Raw genomic sequence first — 23,453 nt, 5'->3', positions numbered from 1 at the left:
GTTTTCCTTGTTTGCAGCTGTTTTATTCTGCTGTTATATGGAAGTAGATTAATCAGTCAGTTTTACTGGCACACCAACAACGAAGTCCAGTGTTAGAGACTCTGTAATGACTTCATTATGTATGATTTCTCGTTTGCACTTGTGAACTCAGTTTACCAGGCAACATCAATAAACTAAAATGCTGCCCTCATTTTCCACAGTAAGGCGTTTTCAGTTCACCTTGCCCTTGCAGTCGTTTTCTCGGGTTCCCTTTTTTTCATCTCTAGATGATGAGATTTCCCCCAGATTAGCCCTTTCCCCACCCCTTTTGGGGCATCCCTTGTCCCCGGAATGAAAACTTTCATAATATCCTGGCTGAATGGCTAATCTTACCGGAAGCTTCAACCAAGGAATTAATTGTTTTTGAAAAGAGCTTCAGAGTCATGATAGAGGAATATTAGCTTCTAGTGCACCACTGCTTCATAAGGTTATTGTATACTGACATATAAACAGGGGAGAGCTAAATAAGAAATTGGTTAAATTACCTTTCTGTATTAATTGTTAATGCACTTGCATAACTGTTACTGGAATATTGTGTTCAGCTGGAGAAGGGTCAGGGGAGAACCACAAATATCTTAAGAATGACTGGAGTAGTTGAAAACATGCCTTATTGTGGAAAAGCTCCTGGAGTTCAATCTGTTTATTGTTAGCAAGGCGGGTAAAGAGGGGTTTGCTGAGTCCCTGAGAAGCACGATACCACAATGAGTAGAAACTTGGTAAGACAATTCTTCAACTGTAGCAGACAAAGGGAGAACTAGATATAATGTCTGGAGGTTCAGTTAGACTAGAAATAAGGTGTACATTTTTTAACAGAGTATTTGAGAACAGGAATAATTGACAAATATTTGTTGGTTTTAGGTGTGCTAAATTGGCTTTACACTTCACAAGGTGGCCATTGCTATCCATATCTTTAAATTTTAGAACCTGAGTAAGAGGGAGTTTCTTTTCCATTGCGGTTCCCTAATTTGGGATAACTTCTGTATTTTTCATCTCAGGTATTCTTCAAAGAAATACCGAGACCTATCCCTTTCTCTTCACAGACACACACGTATTTTGTATTTCAGGCTGTAGAGGTTCTACTTTTCAAAAGAGCTTAGCCTTAGAGTAGCTCCATCTGCTTTTCCTTCTTCGGCAGTGTGTTTTAAATATCTGCAAACACCTTTTGCTTATTTTCATTGTATGGTCTGGTGGCCTTAATGGAGATGTTCTGCTTGTGTTATCACTCACCTTTGGCAAGTGAGAAAGAGTGAATGTTAAAACATGCAGCAGGGTAGCCTGTGGATGTAGGAATGAAGCCATAGGAGTTTTTGCTGTTCCATATTGCCACAATGCCTGGCTTTGTTCTTTGGGAAAGGTGTTTTTTTGGTTGTTTTGGTTGGGGTTTTTTTGTTTGTTTGTTTGTTTGTTCCATCTCCGCCCCCCCCCCCCCCAAAAAAAAAAAGCCTAGGGAGGTGGATTAGAGAATATTTAGGCACAATTTTTATAGATGATACTAGGTTACCATCAGTGTGTGGTGTTATAAAGGGGCAGGAAAGTTTAGGAAGGAAGAAAATGCCAATCTCAAGCAATATTTGCTTGTGAGGATTTAATCTCCTTTCCAGTTCACAAGCAGGACCTTAGCTATGTGATATTTAAGAAAACAAAAAACATCTACCATAGATTCAAATTGTCATGAATAATTGATTAATAATAATCCAATTGTCAAGATTAAATACCTAAAATATGCCCATGTTTTACAGATAGAAAGGTCATTGCTATCCATCATTTCCTGGCTTCAATTGCCTCTTTCTTCCCCATGAAACACCCTCCTGATAAGAGTGGTTCTTCAGAGAAAGGAATGTGGCACCTTCAGCTCTGTGGGGATTAAAAAATTCTGCATGTTCTTGTGCCCACTATTTTATTTACTACGTTCTTCTTTATCGCATTTTATTTTATTGAAATATAAATAAACTTAGATTTTTTAATCAATTTTCTGTATTTTTATGTTGACATTTTTACATGACTCTTTAATTTTAAGATTTGGAGGTTCCCCTTTCCTACTGGCTGAGTAACTGGGTGATTTCCGTAGTATAAATTATGCAGTTTGGGTTTCGGACTTTTTTCCTCAATAAGAAGAAGATAATCTGCTTTTAGAACTGTTCTTTTTGTTTGATTTTAATCCAAATATCTTTTCTTGGCTAATTTATAGTGCACAGTGATTTTACAATTATTGTGATTTCAGATGACTGTGTTTATTCTGTATAAACATAGAGCAAACTGCTTGAGATAACTTAAATGGTTCTATTCAAAGCTAGAAAGTATGACAGATACTGTCTTCTTGCAAAGCAACTGAGTGAGTACAGAAATCACAGAAAATAGATTAATAGAAATTATTCAAAATATATTACTGAGTCTGAAAGGTGTATTATTTTAGTTTAAAAAGTGATTTGTGTACAATGTTCCAAATATACCCAGCAATTTGCTTCATGTGGCTGTGAAAAACTGTCAGCCTATGAACGAATAAAACTTTAATCAGTTCAACACTTAATAACAGGAATGCAGTATGTTATGTATATTTTGATATTTAGTATATATATTTATATATATTTGTGTGTGTGTGCTTTGTTTTGGAGAGGGTGGGCTGTGGCTCTGAGTGGGAGAGTCTGTTCTATTTAAAAAAAAATTGAGGAACAGTGTTTGCTTCAATTACAAATACTTCTTGTACCTTGCAAAAATGTTACTACTTGTTCTACCTATTAACTAAAGTTCGAAAAATAGAAAAAGTACAGCAGAAAAACAACAGAAAAAGTACAGTATATATATATTTAGTATATATATATATATAGTATAATTTGATATTTAGATCCTTTTTTAAAAAAGATAAACCTTGAGTTGGGTGTAGAAGTAAAGGAGGCGTGAAGGACCTCCTTGAGAACCCCTGCCAGAGAGGTTTTCTAATCCTCTCCCCAAGAGACACCTGGCCTGTGTCTCTTCTGTTTCTCTCCCCAGCCTGGCAGATCTCTTACTAGTTCTGTTCCAAAGTCCTCAGAAGACTCTTCTCATACCTATTGAGGAGCCTGATGGGTTTTTAACTTCTTCCTAACCACTTATAAGACAGCTGACAACATGTGCCTTTTGAAAATATTCTTTGAAAATATTGTGCATCAGCTAGTTCCCTTAGCACAACACAGGAGGTAAAATAGGATTTCGTATGATAGTTTTGGCTGGGAAAGAGTTAATTTTCTTCATAGCTGCCTACCAGGGTTACAGTGTGGCAACTTTTCAGCCACTAAATAGTGAAATTTTACTTTGATTATATAAACTGGAAGCAAGCTAACTGAGTACGTTGTACAGCATACTCAGTGTTCACGCAAGTCAAGATAAGGCATCTCATAAGGATGGTAGTGAAAATTATGCTGTTTAACAAAATTTTGCAATTTAGATGCCTTGAAGACAGACTGGTGTGTTGTGCATCAGAAGTACTAGGGCCTATGAAGAACCCATGGATTTACTCCTACTGATGATATACCAGTTGAAGGGGAGGAGAAGAATGAATAACAGTGCTCTTGCAGTAGGCTGTGAAATACAAATGACAAATCAGAAGTCAGTGCCATCAGAACACCGAGACAAGCATTTTTGGTATTCCAAATAAACTCATCAGATTTTGCAGCTGGTGCACGCATAGGCAACTGGAGCTCAGATTCACTACTGATCACCTAAGTCTTGATGACTCAGCTGGGTTTGTTTAGATTTCCCTCCTTTTTTAATGGATAAAGATGATGTTCTCTTTCCAGTCTCTACCTGGAAGACTTCTGCAGGAAGTGAGGCCTTTTCTTGCTGAAAGTGTATCCATCTCTTCACCATTTTGATTTCCCCTAGGAATTTCTGGAATCAGACCTCTCAGCTGAGACAACTTTACATCCAGGAAATTTCACACCTCGTTGTTGCACAACCATAGCATTTTCATTAGATTTTCATTTCACCCTCTCCTAGGCAGAGAAACATTTTCACAAATAGCTGCATTCTTCCAGGTACAGTCTTCAGAGTTTAGGACTGGGTCTTTGGTGTTTTCAGAAGTCACCTGTGGAATGACCTGAGTGTTGCTGAAGTTAGTAATCCCTTGCTTATAAACAGAGCTGCTGGGGGATGTGAATGTTTTCTGTGTGGCCTCTTGCACTTTCACTCCAGGTTGAATGTTTTGAAGGAATGCACTTAATGATGGACTGGGATAGGTGAGGAATTTGGGTACTCTATGGTGACTCCATGTGGAGAAATAAACTTCTTGCTGTTGTTGATCCATTTACAGAGCGGTAGTTGAACTTCAGTGAGAACTTTAAACTGCACCAGATGACCGTAAGATAGATGCATGTATTCTGCATATCACTAGGAGCCAGAATTACCTGGAGCCTTTCATTTTGTTTTACCTTATTGCTGACTCTCAGAACGTCATCTGAATTTATGGTCTGAGGCTGGGGAAGTTTGGATGTCAGTAATCATCAGTACCAGACAAAGGTGAATTTCTTCAAGTAACATGAAGATTACTGTGCTTGCTGTGTTTAATCCTGAAGTAAATTGTATCTTAATTTCAGAATATTTTCCTTTGTTGTATTGGTACTGTCTCAGAATTAATGTGCTGTTATGCCTAGGTGGGAAAGACTATTTATATTATTTTCCTGATTAGTTCTTCCTATAGGGGAAGAAGTACAACATATTCTTAGTGGTTCCTTAAAGAGGAAGAGTAATGAAACTCAGACTGCGTTCTACGTGAAATGTTATACTACAAAACCAATGAGTCAGTGTGGTTTCAGTCTGCTATTTTCAGTGCTAACAGTATTCAGTTAGTCATTTTTAGAAAAGAAAACACCAAATTACAAAGTGCCTTAAAGTATCATCATGCAAGTTGTACTTTTAAGAACCTGTTTTCAGGCAAAACTGTCTTGAACGTAAACCATAGCAAAAATCCTCTTAGTTTTTCTCTTTTTAGATTTCATTTTATATTTGCTGTCATGTGTGCAGAAGGCTTGGAATAAGTTTATACAGCGGAAAAGTAGTACTGCATATTGTATGAACATCAAAATAATTAAATTAATTCTTAAAAATGTAGAGAGCCAAAATAGTTTTTAATCTTTTGAATTTTGTATTTACTGATAAAAAAGTGAAAGATGAAGAGGGGCACAGCAGAAGGCTTAGCTAAGTAATTACGGTTATACATTTTAGGTATCTAGAGGAAAGAAAGGTCTGAATACTACTTACTTGTTCTGCATTCTGGTAATAACTGCAATACAAAAGTACCCACAAGTGCCTTTCCCTGAAGGTATTTTTGTAAGAGACAAGGAAAAACAGGAGCCTATGACCTATTTGCATGTTGTTGTGGTGGTGCTTTTTTGTTTTTTCTTTAAAAAAAACCAACCAACCAAACAATTCTTCATGATCCAAACCCAGAGAATCCCTTTGAAAACCATTCAAATGTCAAACAGCTGTGGCCACTCAGGCTATTTCTAATACTAGTTTTGTTAACTCATTATACTGATGAGGTAGGCCTCCAGAAATATTGAGGCTTGATTTAAGAGAATGGTGAATTATTTGCCACCTGAGCCTTAACTATTTTTAAATGAACTGTAGTGTCCTGGCATGTGAGAAACATGTTTTTGTATGGAGACTGCTCTTGAAATTTGTGATGATGAAGTGCAAACCCATTGCATTCTAACAGGAGAGCTGTCAAATTCTGAGTTTTACGTCTGGACCCCTGAAAATCAGACACTTAAATTTTACTTTCAAACCTGCTTCCCTCAAATTCTATGCAGTATCTCAATTATCATGTTTTCACTTTAATCTGGAGATAGAAATATTATGACACTTGCTTAGAGAAAATGATAAGATTTAGCAATGCTAATGTTAATTTCAATGCTAAGAATTTCAACTAAGAGACTGTTTCCTGTTACAGAGGTTCCTCAGGCTTAAGTGAGTTTTATTGATTTACAGCTCAGACTTAAGGTTGTATAATGTTTGCATAAAATGTTATGAAGTTTGCTTTTGAGACAAGTCAAGTAGAGCAAACTGTTAGGCAAGCTTATAAAATATGTGGCCTATGAGTCAGATTTGACCTGCAGGGCAAGTTTTTGCCCCTGAGAGACAGCATAAGATATTTGCCCATTCTTCAGCAGAGCAGGAGCAAGCCTGTCTTCAAGTATGGGTCTGAAATACATCTTTCTTCAAAAATAAAACCTCTTAGCAAGTTAGAGGGCACATACCTTTTCCCGTGTCCTTCCTCTATTAGGACAGATGCATATTCTAACTGTATTCTGTAAGTTGCAAGTTGAAGTAAAACTCATATTTTAGCAAGAAAGCAATGGAAGATTATTATGCTGACCAAAACTGGCCATAAAAGCAGTGTCAAAACAGAGTGAACATCTTTTAGTTCTGTACAATTCAGAAATGCAAGAGATTACTGAACAATACTGATAGGGCTCTGTGGCCTTCTTGAGCAGAAATAATCTGGCAAAAGCTTTCTTTCATTATCACTTCTGCATCCACATGAGGGATTCTACTGGGAAAGCTGGAATAGGGAAAGAAGTGTAGGTGTCATTATCAATATTTTGTTGGATATTTGTGGAACAAGTCCTTATGGAAAATGAGAGAAGACTTGTTTGATTAGCATGGGGAAGGTTCTCGTAGAATAAGCCACTTTGCTCTCAGAATGTAAACTCAGAGTTAGAAATCTGTTTCACAGTGACTGTAATGGAATGGCATTTGAAAGTTTTGATCATTAAAAAAATTCTTTTAGAAATTATCCTAATTTAGGAAGACAGTAAAGGATATGGTACAAAGGGAAGTGGTGGCTATCGTGGTGGAGTCAGTCTTGGAAGAGGGCTGAAGGTTTGTTCTCTTAATACATTATGCTGTGACCTCTTTCCTATATTTATTTTATAAAGTAAAAAGAGAGATAAAAAACTGATCCATCCCTGTTATAGTTACTGTCTCTAAGCCAGTTTTCTCTTTTCTGTTTGCACAGTTTTCTCCAGTCCCACTTACCCTCTTTTTGTTGGTTGTTTGTTTGAGCAATCCTTTTTCCTGTTTTCCCACTTCTCTGTTACAATTACATACATGTAACCAAGGACAGGAAGGTTGTGCTTAGAGGCTGGCTGGAAATGTTTTTAAAGTGCTTCAGTATAAAGGCCTGTTTTCATAAAATAAACAAAAAATTAACCTGGTCTTAGTCTGTAGCTACTGACAGAAGCGGAAAGTTAGTCTTAAAATTGAGAATACTTATAAAAAGGATATATTTAAAAATAAAATATTGTTGATTTTTGAGTAATTTGGCTTGGCAGTACTACACTGCACAGAAACAAAGAATTTTGTCTAAATGAGTGTAACACTAATTAAATATAGGTGGTGGAGAGGTGTTCCCATTGTTCCCAGCCTAAGAAAATGATATGGCACAATAAAGTGTAGCTGGTTATGCTGAAGGAACAGTAAAGAAAAGGGTGCTGGAATTAACTCCAAGTGGCAGAGCTATGGCAGCAGTGCAAATGAAATGGCAGATGGCACGAATATTTAGTAGAGTGGATAAGGATGTATCAAAACCAATGCAGTTCTGTCCTTTTGGCAGTTGCTTGAATGGTTTCCTAAGAGCTTTTCTGTGTGGAGCCAAGAAGTGCAAGAAGTGAGACTGAGATGTTTCCCAAGCACAAAACAGCTGCACAGCACAAAGAGATGGAGGCAGAGGTTTGGCTCACCCATCACCAGCCTGGGCAAGCTGCTGTTGCTGAGGATGACATCAAGGCTTTTGTGGGGCTGAAGGCTTGTGTGAACGGTGAAGGAAAGGTTGTTTGCACATGATGTAGTCGCCGTCTTTGCTAGGAGACAAGGGTTGCCGCTTAACTTTGGATATTTTTGGATAAGAGGACATTGCTGCTTCAGCTGTGACTTTTTAAAGGTCTTGAATTGTAAAAGGACAAAAAAGAAATAATGTAACTGTAAATTCTGATGCTTTCACTTAAAATGTTTTTTCTTTTCCGTGAAATCCTCCAGCTTATTTGCAAAACCTTGTAAAAAAATGTTTTTAAATCTAAAAATGGACATCTTTCAGTATTGTGAATAACTGTTATAGTACAGATTTCACTGCTGCATCATCTGCACTCCACTGGGAAGAAAAAAAGTAATTGTACGTAGTCTACAGAAGGATTTTCTTTTTCTCTGCAGGTGAAGGAAGTATGTCTTCTAAACAAGATAAAACAGAATGTTTTCAGAAAAAAAAAGATCCTTTTTGCAAAAAGTGCTTATTCAAAGCATGTGCCTTGTCCAAATTTAAATGCTACTTAGAAGTATTTTTAAACAAAAGGTGAAATAAATAAACTTCAATGGGCCAAATTATGTAGTTTTATAAGTTGAAAGAAATATTTTTTTTATTTTAATAGAGAATGAAAATGATTCCATATGTAATGTTGAATGCTTTTAAACAAGCTGAAATAAGAATTCTTCCTTTCTGTATGTTAGAGATAAAAAACAGTATTCTGCTGCTATTCAGTCAGTTCTGCAGTATAAGAACCTAAAGGTGCTACTGGCCTCTTCTATATGGAAATCGTTTGGGCACAATAATTTCATAGATTTATATCTTCTTTAATGAATGGAGTGGAGAATCAGAATTTTAGCTCAGTTATGGGACGAAAGAAAAAGGTTTTACAGGTAATTTCATCCTGTTAAGACAATTTACCTATTTCTTCAGGTAATCTGATGCATTTGTTTCTCTGAATTTTTGTGCTTGTAGCTGTTAGTTACTGATTTGACACTGTATTTTTCTAGCAGGGCGGATTTGTAACTGTGTGGCTCAGATATCAGAGCTTTCTTCTGAATTGTTTGAGCAGCTTGTGCTTTGCTTCCTCTCAGGAAACTAAGTGCATCGTTCTTACAGGAAGTTCGGTCTTCACCAGGCACGGTCAGCAATCTGACTTTTGCTCTGCTCTAAGGGATGTGTGCATGAGCAGCAGGCAAAAACTCATTTAGCATTTTTTTTTTTTTTACTGTATTGAATTCATATAATGGAGGTCATGTGTGAAAGCTTGGCCAGGATGGGTGGGTTTGTCCAGCTGTGTCAGAAGGAGGACTTCCTAGATCATTTTAGTAGAATACAGTAAATAAGAAGTAAGTAAAAAACATTTTCCTTTGTGCTAAGTATTGGTGACAATGATTCATGTTAAACACATTCAGTTTTGAATTGAAAACACAAATCCCTTAGTTGATGAATTTTTACACTCTGACATATAGCATTGCCTTTCGCTTCAGCATATGAAACTACTGTTTTAATGTAAAACCCAGTTAAACTGCCTATGGGGTGAGGAAGGGAACAGGCGGTTAGCTCTGATGCAGAGATGCAGCCTTTAGTCCATGATTGCTTGCATTTTTGAATCTGGGGAAGGAAAGAAAAGAATTTAGGTTTTTCAAGAACTCTGAAAAGAGGAGTTTTCAAGGTGTATTCTGAAGGATCTGATTTGTACAGCTTGCAGAAAAAACATTTTTGGTGAGACTGTGCCATACCTCTTCAAGGCACACCAAAACAGTTCAAAAAAGGAAAAAGAGCTCTCATTTCTGGGTCATCTTGATGCCAAGGTGGTATGTTAGTGGTATAAAGCATCCCAAGAGCCACCTTTGTTATGGCAGCACTGCCTGGACTGTCTGTGTTTGACTCAAAGTCCTTTGGTGACCTGGGGTCCCTGAGTGCCTTGTGATGGGGAAGCCCCACTCATCCAGCCCATGGCTGTGTCAGCCCTGCTTGCCATGAGAGAATTCCTGTGGCTGAAGGACACATAACAGAGACTAACCCTTCTCACTGTTGTTTAGTGTTGTCCCCACAGATACGGGTTGCTTCTCTTTCCCCTCACACTTTGATTTTTCAGGACTGGGAAACAAATGGACTCTCGTTGCACATCTTTTTTCTCCTACTAACAATCACTCTATTAACTATTCAGTCTGCAGTAACAACAGGCTGGGTCACGAAGAGTTGTTGTTGTGGACCTCAAGTCCTCACCCTGCTTTCTGACACAGAATTTCTGTTCTCCATCATGCTGCTATTGCTGAATGTGGCTGATTTTTGGCCTGGGCTCCAGGAGCCTCCGTGACCTCGAGCAGAAAGGGAACAGTTGCTTCAGTGCCAGATCACTGTATAAGGACGATGTGTTTATCTTTGTTTAATTTCATTGCTTATCAACTAGAGATTTATCATTTAATTCTTTTCTTACTCGTAAAATTTGTAGCAAATACTTCAGCTCTAGTGGGATTTTACTTGTGAATGTTTCTGTTTCTTCTTCTCTACTCTTTTCTGCCCTCACAGACTGAAGTGGCAGAGCTCACTATGTATTTTTTCCCTTTCTGTCTCCTTCGCCTCCAGTGCCGTCTTCTTCTGGGTTGTTGCTATCTGCTCTTTTTTCTTTTGATGTTTTTGCCCTACTGTTGTTTTAATAATGTAAAATCCCAAGTTTTAGCCTGTTCCTTGTGGTTACTGTCCATTTGTTTCTCCTGTTCCATTTTCTTTGCAGCTGTGCTTTCTCTCTTTCTTTCTTTGGTTTTCTGGTACTTACCAAACTTAGCATCAGCTCTACATTGCGAGAAACAATAGCAGAGAGAAAATAAGTGCAGCAAAGAAATGAGAAACTCAGTTATCAATGTATGTATTACTATTTTTGTACTGATATTTGGTGGTTTCCTGCTATCTTTTTACATTACCCTCTCTCTGCTGCTGCCATTCTAATTTTACTCCTACTTTTTATTTCTGCATCTTGTTAGTTTTGTTAATAGTAGCATTGGGTGTTACTTAGAATTATGGAGATGACAAAAGACAAAGCACTGAGAGCAGGCATTCAGATTCACATGTGAGGTAGAGCACTTTTTGAAGTCTTCTGAAATTCTCTCACCTCTGTGAGCGGTGGACTAGAAATTAAGGGAACAGTCAACATTAAGGGAATTCCTCATTCCAAGTGTTTGCCTTCATGTTCTTTTTAAAACCAAGTACAGCCATGTTTTATGTATATTTGTATGAGTTGAACTGAGCACTGTAATCTCGTAATCTGAAAACTCAGTATATTTGGCCAGTGGAGAATAAACCAAATCTTTGAATATTTTCTCACTCAGAGCTGAATGGCTGGGACTGCTGTTTGCCTCACCAATCCCACATTCTTTCCTGCAGTGAAATGGTGTCCAGTTTGTCAGCAGTTGCTGAGGTTTTGAGGAAGGGAGCAGGAGATGCTGGAACCAAGAGGACCTGTTTGTGCACTTGCGCGGGTTATGGCTGTTAATGACATTTGAGGTTATCTCTCCTGCCTGGCTCATCCTGCTGTGCCGCTTATGAGGCAATACCCAGCAAGCGATATCCTGTTGTTTGTAGTTTCTCTTTGATGTTTATTATTTGATTTGGGAACAGGTAACGTAGTGGTGAGGCACATCAAAACTGTTCCAAACATTTGTCTTAATGTCTCAAGTTCCATGGGACATCAGTGTGTCTTTAAGCAGCGGTATAACCATATGTTGTCATAGGCACTAATTGCATAACTGCTGTAATTGTCATGCCAACAGCTTGAGTTACTTTTCTGAGTCTAGTGATTAATTAACCTCTCTTTTAAAATTAAAGCTTCGGAACCAAAGCATTCTGTTCCTTGGTGAGGTGGGATTGTATTGGGTTGGCATCCCTTTATATCCTTCATTGTTTTGGGGGCTGTGTTCACATTTACTAAATCACTGATTGTTTTCACTGATTATTCAGCAATAGATCACTTTCAGCACTTTAGAAATTAACAAAGAGCCTAATGATCTGTTTTTAAATTTTCATATTATTTTGTTCTTATATCCAAATCCTACTAGCCATGGTGCATTATAAAGAAAGATTTAACAATAACAACAGCAACAAAAATAGAACGTTATGCCTCTTAACAAGTTACCTATGTAGAAAACATAGGAAGAAATAACTAGGCATTTTGCCTTCAATTAAAAAAAAATCACCTTCAGAAGTAATAGTAACACCATGAAATGTTGGAATGGTGACCATAAGTTAATCTGTCATGGCACATGTCTGTGCAATGATTGCCACTGCTCTAAGTAGTTGTAATGCTATGAAACAAGATAAAATAGACTGCAGTTCTCTTCCAGTCCTCTAGCACAGAGGCTGTTGTGGCCCCTGGTGAAAATGAGTTTGACACCCCTGCGCAGAATACACAAGGAGAAAAAAGGATAGATAAATGTTGCAAGTGGAAAGCTTGGAGTAAAATTTCCCACTTTTTAACACAGCTTTATACAGAAATTTATTCCCCAGGTGTATGAGTGTCTGTTACTTACGGTGTCTTGTTTTGTGTATGGCTCTTCTCTTGGATTTTTTGTGGCAAGCTACTGCTGCTTGTTCTCAAGAAATGAAAAACCATATGCTACAGAGGGAACTGTATGTCACTTCAGGTAGATGTGGCTTAACAATCCTTGCATTATGTGAATCATCTTTATTTCTAAATATATTGTGATCTAGCAAGAATTTTCAAATCGTCTTCAACGTTTATCACAGATACCAATATTTTCAGTCTCACAAAAGACATTACTAATGACTACAAGATTTGTGTATGATGAAGGAGAATTTACTGACAATTTAATGATCATTAGAAGACGAAAGGATATTTGGATTTTGAGATAATTATTAGAAGAGAAGTAATTTAAAATGTTGAGGATTTACTCAGTTCAGCAATTTGCTGTTGCTGTCATTAGAAAAATCAGCAGGCATTTTTTCATTTTGGAAAAAAACATGTCAGGAAAGAGGATTTGTAAACAGATAAATTCAGTCCACATTTTCAGTGGGAAAGCCTATCAACTTTGTAAACCTCTGGCTACCAGCCCTTTTCATGCCTCCCTGTGGTAACTGCTGCTTTCTGAGTATGTCAAAGGCATCTTTATACAATTCCTGCAACCCTTCAAACAGTGTGTAAGGTCCTGCAGTGCTTCCAAAGGAAGGCACCGCAGGTGTCTTTGCACAGATTTAAGAGTACTCTTGGCGTCTTCTCATGCACTTGTGTCACCTTCTCGGCCCATAAACACACATGCACACACGTGTTTGCCATTCTGCTCAGCCCTTCACCGACTGAGAGCTGAAGGGATAAAATGTCTTTTCCCTTTGTCCCCTGCCAGCCTCATTTCTGTTATACCTGGTGTTCCCTGGATGTATTCTCAGACATATTTTAACAAAGCGTTCTCAGTGTGATTCCTGTAAAACTCGTACCAGCAATTTTACGACAGTATTTTCATTACAAAGGACATCCTGTTTCATAATAATATAGTGTGTTCATTTTGAAGATGTCCTCATGTCTTACAAGAAGCCATTCTAAAAAAGTGGTTGATGCTGTTAGTTGGTACTTTGTTTTCCCTGTAAAGTCAGCATGGTATAAAAAATTCAGTGTAAAAAATTGATTTTAAAAGATAGATTGTACCTTGATGGTACCTTGTTATTTAGTTAATGTATGCCTTCTGTGATATGGAAGCTGCAGTATATGCTATTTATGTCCTAGAAAATATTCAAAAATAATTGCTGACAAAAGCCACTTCACAGGTTGACTCAGAGGTACGTCTTGTAATCTGAATGTTAATATTCTGGGTAGCGAGGCAGAGAAAACTATTGAAGTAGTTTGAAGATCCATGTAGAGACTAGTCAGGATTTTAGTTAGAAAAGTGGGGAGGCAGAGAGATTGAGATATTTGAGTTCTCCCAGTTTCACTGAAACATTATGCTTATTGAGCCTATGAATGCATACAATTTGTAATATTTTTGAAAACGTAAGATTTTTTGCCAGTCAGTTTGAAATGTTTCCTTTTATATATCAGGAATTTATGTCTTTTCCAGGAGCAATTTGGAATCACCTTAATTTTACTCTGGAATCCAGGCAGCTCCTGGTTTTACTGTGCAATCCATGACTACTTGTCATATGCTTTATTTCTCCCCTCAAGCTTAGGTTGGTGTTATGAAGAAATACCGACATAAACTGGAGGCCTGATTCTTACCTCCCTTGCACGTGATCTCTTCTGTGTGGTCCATGCAGAGCAAGTAGGAGCAGCTACCACTGAGATCAATTTCCCAAGCTCAAATTAGCATGTAGATCTTGGCTTTCAACATTCATCGACCCAAGCAAGACCTCTGTATTTCCTAAAAGAAGCTCATTCTCCTATTGTGGTTGCAACTGTCTTGGGAGGCAGACAAGTATCTAGGATATTTTGAACTGAAATGATAGTTCGCATTTTCTCAGTATTTGAAAATACCAAAGGTTATATTTTTTACACCCAGAAGTCATGCATTTTTATTCCGCCCTAGTCCACCTGCAAAAATATTGCTTCTATGGCCTGATCTGATGTCATAAACTATTGTGTCACAAATGAAGAAAACCAGCATTCTTACCTCTCTGGGTATGCAGTCAGATGACCCAGGCTGTAAACTGGAATGTGTTTTTTCCATTGATGGCATGGACCTGCCTAGGAAACACCAAGGGCACGTGTATCAGCTGCCTTGGAATTGCTTTTGATGTGATTAGGCTACTAATTAGCTGTCTCAATTCTTCTCTCCCTCCTGATGTTTTCTTTTGATTCACTTGGACTCCGAGGAGTCTGTATTTTGTGTATGTTTGTTTTTGCGTTTTGTCTAAAATCCCTAATGATAGCTTAGACTGTCCTCTTTCGGCTGAGGGTTTCCCTGTGTTTACATATATTTTTCTATTAAATGCACGCATCAGGATTTTTCTCATAAGAATCGCTGTTATTTTGCAAGGTGTAAACAATATATTGTCAGTGTGCATATATATATATGCATATTCATTTAAACTGTGCTAAGGATTTTACAGTCTGAATGAGAATGTGCATAGTTACTTCAAAACCATCAAAACCATAGTAAATGTTTAGTACTTGAATATTTATTCAGCAGATAGTAACCTCACAATTAAATTATTACAAAAGTCAGTTAAATAACAGCAGAAGTTATTGTATTAAGGCCCACTTTGCAGGGAAACCAATGACAAGGAAGCAGTGAAACACGCTAATAGATTATATGCTATAGCAATATATTGCCTTTTTATTGCTTTTCCACAGGCAGCAGATTCATGTATAGTTATTACTAGCTACATTATCTGCTAGTTTTCTATCAAAAAGATTCAGTCTATTGAATCATTAATCCAATATTTATCATTCTTATTGAAAATTCACTAGTGTTAGCACTGTATAAAATATTGACTTAAATCTACTGGTTTTGCTAAAGATTAAAAACATATTAACCTGAAAAGCACAGTCTTTCTTAGGACATTTGAAACTATTCATTGTGGATGTTTGAAATGACATTATTTCTATGTTGTGCGAGGAATGATTTTTTAAAAATCTTTAACATATAGTAAGTGACCAGTGCCATCCTGATTTGAAGATGCTGAATGTTCATCCAACTCATATTTGAAATTTTGATGTGTATTGCATTAGTTACTGAATATCAAGAATAAAATTTTTGCTCATACATAGAGTGTAAAATGGGATCTTTTGTAGCAGCACACGGCCTGTTTAGAATGATATAACAGGCGCTGAATGTTCACATATCAAACAAAATGCCATCTTTCTGTAGAAAAGAGGTGTCAAAAAGTTTCTTTGTACCTTTAACGCATGTGATTATGTAGTACAAAATGCAGAGTTTGTAAAATTTCTTGAATATACAGGCAAAAAATGAATAATTCAAAACAACTCATAAGTTCTACATTCTATTGTATCTTTTATAACGCAGGCAGAAGATAGCATTGTGTTCCCAGTAGAGCTGAATTTGCACAAGTTACACCTCTGAAAATGCCAGATGGTCTATGGTCTACTTTTGAGAGCTGTCACATATGTAAAGATTTGAAAAAAGAAAGACAGCTGAATGAGAGCAGTGGATCATTAAAGAGAGAGTGAGAGTCCCTGGATATCACTGTGTTTTAAGAAGCATTGTGTCGTTCCCCATATTACACCTTTTTTATTATTTTTTTTTTTAGATATACACAACCTTTAAAAAATAAGATAAAAATATTTCTGGTTTAAACTGAGTGGTTGTGGCTTAATCTTGGAACTGTCAATTGCTTTTGTTCTTTATGCTAGAATGCGGTCATATGGTTCCTAATTGGTTTCAAGTGTGTTTTAACCATAAGATTCAAGTCTCCCTAGTGCAAAATTATCAATAAAGTTAAAATAAATTTAAATTGAGATAACTAATCCATTTGGGGTTTTATTCCATTTTGATTTGACCTGCGTATCACATGTGAATACTGTAAAGCCAGTCAGCTAAAAAGTTGTATGTTAATGCCAACAGACTGAAGTAAGCATACTTTGGGAAACGGATTATTTAGTAAAAAAATTAAAAAGAAAAAGCACCAAAAAACTCCCCAAACTCTTAGTAAAATTAATAATAAAAGCAAAAACATATAACTGTTTAGATTCCCCAAGACTTCCCATTCACCCACAGTTTGACAGAAACACATCTGGTTTTGAAGATTGAATTTTGGATAATTTGTCGAGTTATTGTGTTATAGCAAAGCACCAAAAATATACAAACAATTGTAAGCTGCCACCACCAATTTAGCTGTCTTGGAAAAGGTCATAACTGTCAGTTTTAGAAACTTGTGTGTCCAGACATACAGAATTTTTAGTATAGTCTACTGCTTTTATTTATTGAGGAAGGTTAACTCCTCCACAGTAATTCTAGGTTATTGGTGCAAGTGCACCACTCCACAGTTGGGAAACATATGCAGCTCAATGTGAGGAAACATCATTACATGGAACGTCAAAAACAATGTTCCTTAATAGTACAATTTACATTTGAGTGGGATAATGCGAATAAAGCCACGGGGAGCTATGGGTATGAACACTAAATTTTAGAGGGTAAAATTTTAATTCCTGGTGTTGCCAAAGGCTTTATTTTTTTGATTGTGTTTAGGTCTACATTGACAATTTTAAAATGGAAGGCATACCTTTCGATTTTTAACAAAATTAGTTTTGCACATGTTTGGAAAGATGACCTACACAAAGGGATCCTGGTCATACACTTTTAAAGAATCCTATTATTATAGGAGAAAACTCCCTAAAATTTGTTTTGAGGCCTTTATGGAATTCTGGAATTGTTAACAGAATACATACTACAAATTGAATTGCAGATTGAAGAAAGTGCCTTGCTTATGCAGTATGCATAGGTTTTGCAAACACTAATGCAAAATTTAAAGGAGAAGCAGTTTCAGTATTGCAAATGAAAAACTTTTTGGGCAACAGTTTGTTGTTCAGGCGTCAGACCATGTTGTGCTCCTGCTCTGTTGGCTAGGATGTTCTTGAGCAGTTACTGCTGGTAATGGAAAGGAGTGATCTTTGTCTTCCCTGCAACATCTTTGGGGAGGCTAAAGCATAAATGTTTCCCCCAGCCCTCCCTTTCTGTCCTGCAACAGAAAATTATCACTTTTGTAAAGTAGGTTCAGTCAGGGTTAATCTGACCTAGATAGATGTGGGCAGTCTAGAGTATCTTCTTAAAATCTTGGTTGCTGTGACTAAAAACATCAAATGGCAAGAAAAAGATGAGCCAGTTCATATTTAAACTGTTATGCAAAATGTCTCTTTTTGCCTGTGAACATGTGACCAGGACTTAAAGTTTATCTGAAGTTTAATCTGGACAAGTTTATGATTGTTGGAGGAAGCAATCTGAGAATGGTGTCAGTGTCCTTGATAAAAGGGAGCACTGAGGGTTTGGCAGGCAAATTCAGAACTGAGAGGCCTTTTACACACCACGTTGGTTGGTGTGTCCCAGTAGTATTTGTCTGAAAGTTCGGCCACTTGTACCCGAAGTGGTCAGTGGAAATATTTCTTTTAGAGGAAGCTAACTATAAATACATATACATATTGTTATCTTGGACACAGTGTAATCTACATACAAAGCTATACTTTGAAATAATCTGAAAATGGATGTGAATCATCTGAAAAGAGAATGCAATACAGCACTTTACTGCTGGCACTGTATAATCTCTCTTCAGTTGAGTGCTCAGGGGAATCTGGGCTTTTTCCTTGACATTAGGTTAGAACCAGATGAATACTGGGTTGTCTGAAAACCTCTTTATGTCCAAGCATGATACAGTAGTGTTTTGATTAGGAGAGGTAGTTGGGCTGATGCTTTTTGATTATGAAATCTTGTTGTGTTACTATGTGTATAGTTTAATTAGTTTTCAAACAAAGTCCGCATTTTTTTTTTTGTTTTGTAAATAAGAATCTTTAATTGGAAACCACTTTTTTATTACAAAGCTTTACATAAAAAAAAAATCCTTCATGTTTTCTGTTCTTCAGATACAGTCTTTAAATTGGAGACAATGTTCAGTTGTTAATTTACAATTTAAATTAACCCTTTCTTTCTTTCATTTTAAGCACAACCTCAACGTTTGCCTCAGCCAAATACTTCAGCACTGGAAAGGAGTGAGGAAGAAAGTGGCAAAATCCAAAATGGCCATGCAGGCCTGAGGAATGGAAGTGGAATTCACAATGGGGTCAAGCATGTGCCTACAGACAACAGAAAACTTTCAGCTCCTGTTTCAGAAAAAATGCACAGAAAAATTCAGTCCACCTTGTCTGTCAACAGTAACAGCAGCAAGAAGAGTAAAATAAGCTCTGTGTTTTCTCAAAAGCCAGGTACTTCACCTGAAGGTAAGCAGAAATTCTTATTAAAAAACCCTGAACTGAATAAAGACTATCCAAACCCCATTCTCACTAATAATTACACAATCAACTGAAAATAATTGAAGAGCATGACTCATGCTTCAGAAGCAAATAGAAATCATTATGATAAAACACAAGTTACTTCCCCAAAGGAAAATATTAAGTGTTTGAAAGAAATTGAAGCAATGGGAGATTTCTTGCTTTCATTTGGCCAACATAGTCTGATAACGTTTTAGAAACTCCTGTCAGCATTGTCACACATATACCAGAAAAAAAATGTTAAAGCACTCGTTCAAAACACAGTCAATACTTAAATCCAGTAATGATGGTAGAGTTTGCTTTTGAAAATGTTCTCTTGGCAGATATTCTGACTAGCCATGAGGTCTGAGCACTAGACAATAAAATTTGGACCTGTGCTTCAATGTTCAGTGTGCCTTATGCTATATTTGAGCTGTAAATAATTTGCATGAAAAAGCTTCATACTCCCTATGCACAGCTTAAATAAGCAAAAGTAAATAATTTCCCGTACATTTTAGCTATGTGTGCGTGTTTTCCCTGCTTGCATTTGCTCTAGTGGTCCCAGAGTTCCTGAGCTGCCCCTCAATCCACTGCCTTCGCATTAGCTCTAAATGCTTGATGGGCTTTACTCCTACCCATTGCAAGAGGGGTGCAGAGGCTCTAAAAATTTTATTGATTTGAGACAGACATAGATGCGACTGGTTAAAAAAAACTCCGGGGTTGTGTGTGCAGACAAAGATTCTTAGAGAAATGGGAAGCAGTACTGTTCAGCGAAATGTGGGAGGATTCTCAGCCAAGATGAAAGGAAGAGGGATCAGAAGGGCTGCATGTAGTGGCCTGAATGAAGCCTACTGATGTCAGTGGAGTGACTTCTCTTGACTTCAGCTACTTCAATCAAACCTACTGAGTGAATCTGTGTAGTAATATCATGAACAGCTTCACTCAGATTGTGCCGTGGGTTGGTCCTCCTTGCTGTGGTTTATTTTCATATTTATCTTCAAAAACATACTGTTATTTTTCTGTTGCACTCACAGTCCTCTAAAATTTCTTTCCAAACCCACAACTTCATACTTGCTATATTCCCCTTATCTCTTTCTGTTAGGCGAAATCCAGTTCACCTTCCAGCCCAATATTTTTCTTATATATCAAAAAACTGTTAAGAGACCTAGATCTGTTCGCATGACTGCTACAAAGTGAATTTAGGGAATTCAACCTCTGAAAAAGAAATTCCAGAGTTCTAAAGTGATAGTGCCTGCCACGTTCATGCCTTTATACAATTATTTATGTCAAACACTTCTTTGTTTTTTCTAAAATTATGTTGGAATAAATACAGTCAGTGGGGCTTTTGTTTGTTTTTAATAACCTTGGTAATGATTCTGTAAAATTGCTAAACAATTCAGGAGAAAAATTAACATATCTTCAGATATAGCTCTGAATTCTAATGTCTGATTTTAATACCCAGCACAGCTTGCTTTAGTTGCTGAAAACTGCCAATATACAATTTTTTATACACAGTCAGAAATGTTGATATTTTTAACAGTATGTCTGATTAGAATATAGATAATTACGTTGTGTTGTCACACTGTCTAACTTACATACTTTCAACATACAGAAATACAGGGTAATCCTTACTCTTACATGTAGTTTCTTGAGTCACCAAACTGCTAAAATTAAATATATTCAAATTATACATCTAACCTTGTAATGTTCTCATTTTGAGTGTGGGAACTTTGATATATGCTCTGAATAGCTTGACCCACACTGCTAATATCTGCTGCTTCCAGTTTTCCATTAACCCGTCTGAGTGAAGCACAAGTTTTATTTTTCAATTATTAAAGTATATCAAGGGTATTTGTGTCTACACATCTGCATGAACACATGTAGAAATCTTCTGACATTTCTTCAGCTTTTCAGTAGTTTACCCTGTAGGTCTGCATGGGGGAACTTTAGGCTATAAGTAATATTCTTGTCAAGTTGTTGCCTTGCAGGAAGGATCAATATATATGCGATCTGTTATATTATCCATTGTTTTTTGGGTAGGATACATAATCAGAGTTGAAACAGTTGAAACAGTTAAAGTAACACAAAGAAGTGATCACTATTTAAGCAAAAATGATTTATCCGTAACTTAAAAATAATTGTGTTCAGGAATTTAAGAAATGTTAATCCCTTATAACTACTTCTGGAAGGCTACACTTCAAAAACTTGGTATAATTAGCCAGGTTATTTTTTCAAAGGACGTGAGTTGCATTTAAACCAGCAATATGTATACTCGATGAATACATCTAACTATACAAATCCAGAAGAGTACACTAGTAAGTCCTGTGACCGAGGATTGCATAGACACTCTTTCAAAATCTTATACGTAATTTAATTTGAACCTAACTTCTGCAGATTTTTTGTATAACGAATCATACTTCTGTGGGAAAAGAGGTATTTTTGTGAGGAGTTGTCTCTTCTGATCCCATGACATTTCTGTAGAAACTATTGAAAAGGATGACAGGAAGATGGAAAAGATAGGAAACTATTGGAAATAATTTACAACGTTACTTAACTATTTGGCTTTGCTTTAACTTGTACCACATAACCTCATAAACCATTGGTTACTGCTGAAGAGCTGCTGGGTTTGAGTTTACTTGAAGGTGTGCATTTGTGTTTGTGCACATCTATATCGTATAATAATATAACTTGTATGCAATTTCTTGTGCAATCTTATGCAGAAAGAGAGAAATTATATTAATTTTTTACTGTGAATATTGAATAATCAGTCACCCAAATTAACTCAGCTACTTCGGTTCACTTTAGTGTCCAGATAATTTTTGAAGAAAGAAATACAGGCAAATTGGAATGCTTTCAGATACTCCGATTCAGTTTAGTTTTGCTATTCCTTGTGTATGACCTTGGCTTTTGTAATCTAATATATAGCTTTAAAAAAACCCAAACCAAACCAAAACAAAAACCAAAACCAAACCCAAACCAGACCAAACCGAACAAAACCCCACAAAAACCCACAAAACCCCCAAACAAACAAACAAACAAAAAACCCCAAACAAACAAGAAAACCCCAAACCAAAACAAGCTGAAAATAGATGCCATATATTTTTGTTTCTTCTGCCTTGTGTTCCACCTTGAGTACTCTGCTCTACTGACAGTCAGGAGAATACCTGGTTTTGTTACGTGAAACAAAGTGGCCATAGACAAGAAATAGCGTATATCGTCAGAAGGAAGAAAAGTGAAAATTCTGGTTATCAAGCTGAGTTTAAACTATAGAAAAAAAGAAAATATTTTTCATTTTTTTCTTATTCCCTCCCAAAAGCTGCATTCTTATCATTTCTTCTTAAAAGGCAAGATGTTAATATTTCTGGAGTACCCCACCTATTTGTAATGCAAAATAAGTCCAGGTCTGGTAGGTATTTTGGTCTAGAATATCTTATCTATTGACAGAACAGAAAACCTTGGTAGTTCTTGAAGCAGAGTAGAATCAAGAAACATCCAGGATTGCCATCCATCCTGTGCAGCAGCGTATTTGGGCTTACACTTAATTAAGACGTGTACCAAATGCAGTGTGCTCCGTCATATACTGCAGACTTCCGTATAAATACCCAAAACCTAAATGAAGTCCAGTGCTATTTTAGCCAGGATATCATGTCTTCCCATGAAGAAGGTCAGTACTGCTGCTGTTGGTTTCCAAAGCTCTAGACAACCCTAATGCAGGCTATAAAGCCCCCCAGTCCTCCACCCCACCAGATTTCCCCCATCATAGTTATTAATAACTCTTTTATTAATTGTTCCAGACGCAAGCTCCACTTCTGCTGTAGATCACATCTTGTGAGCTCTCGGAATTGAAGCTGCATTTGAAGTGCTTAAAATGTAACAGGCATTTTGGCAGTGATAGTATAAAAGCTTTAAAATCTGCCTGTAATGTATGGAGTTGTGTCAGCATTCCAGAATAGGCTGTTTAGAAACACTTTCACATCCAGTGAGGCTTAGGAGGGTGTGAGTGCACTCACCAGCTCTGCTCTTCCTCTGCATCTATTATTAATCCATATTGTCCCTGAAGAAATCTTACTTAGCTCCATAACTGATACAATTAAAAAAACCACCAAAGGAATAATGAAATAGTAGGAGTGTCTCTCTTAAAAACCAGTTTTAAAACACTGTTTAATTTCTAAAGATTTTTTTCAGAGGGACTGTGTAGGTTTCAGTGCATATAGGGAATAAAAGATTTTTTTTTGTTCAAAGAAATTTTAATAATATTTTAAATTATTGATGTCAGAGGTGTCACAGTTCTTCCAAAACTCTGGTCGGCAGACCACTAGTAAAGAGAATTGTAACTGTCTTACACCTGTTATAAATAGTGCAGAGAAACACCTTAGAAACCTGAAAAAGGAAATGTAAATGACTAAAAATAAGGCAGTCCAGCTGCTGTGTTTGGAAGCAGTGGTACTTGTCCAGTGTAACTTAAAGAGAGGAGAAAAACTAAAGGAGATAGTGATGAGGTAACTGGACAGTAAATCTAGATGTTAGAAAATGAAGAAAAACATGTAGCTGAATACATACATACATATGTGTGTCAAAGTAGCAGAAGGTGAGTAATAATGACATACATAGAGTTGGAGAGGGAAAGAGAAGAATCAACTGGGCAGCGTGAAGAATGGAAGAGAAATTTAATTAAGGTGGTGAAGGGTGCAAAATGAAGTAGGCACTAATTATTTTGAA

General features: G+C 36.8%; 1 protein-coding gene across 3 annotated transcripts in view; it reads left to right on the top strand.

Annotated features, from left to right (window-relative positions):
* The window catches only part of MDFIC (MyoD family inhibitor domain containing), a 50,621-nt gene that overhangs the window by 16,472 nt on the left and 10,696 nt on the right, over positions 1-23,453 (top strand). For all 3 annotated transcript variants that reach the window (XM_065658715.1, XM_065658716.1, XM_065658714.1), the window contains exon 4: positions 18,429-18,704. In XM_065658715.1, coding sequence (XP_065514787.1) covers positions 18,429-18,704 — 276 coding nt within the window. The remainder of the gene's footprint in view (positions 1-18,428; positions 18,705-23,453) is intronic.

This window comes from Caloenas nicobarica, chromosome 1 (genome assembly GCF_036013445.1).
Source record: "Caloenas nicobarica isolate bCalNic1 chromosome 1, bCalNic1.hap1, whole genome shotgun sequence".
In the NCBI taxonomy this organism is placed as follows: domain Eukaryota; kingdom Metazoa; phylum Chordata; class Aves; order Columbiformes; family Columbidae; genus Caloenas; species Caloenas nicobarica.
The sequence above is the reverse complement of the archived record's forward strand: the minus strand, read 5'-3'. Positions and strand labels throughout refer to the sequence as shown.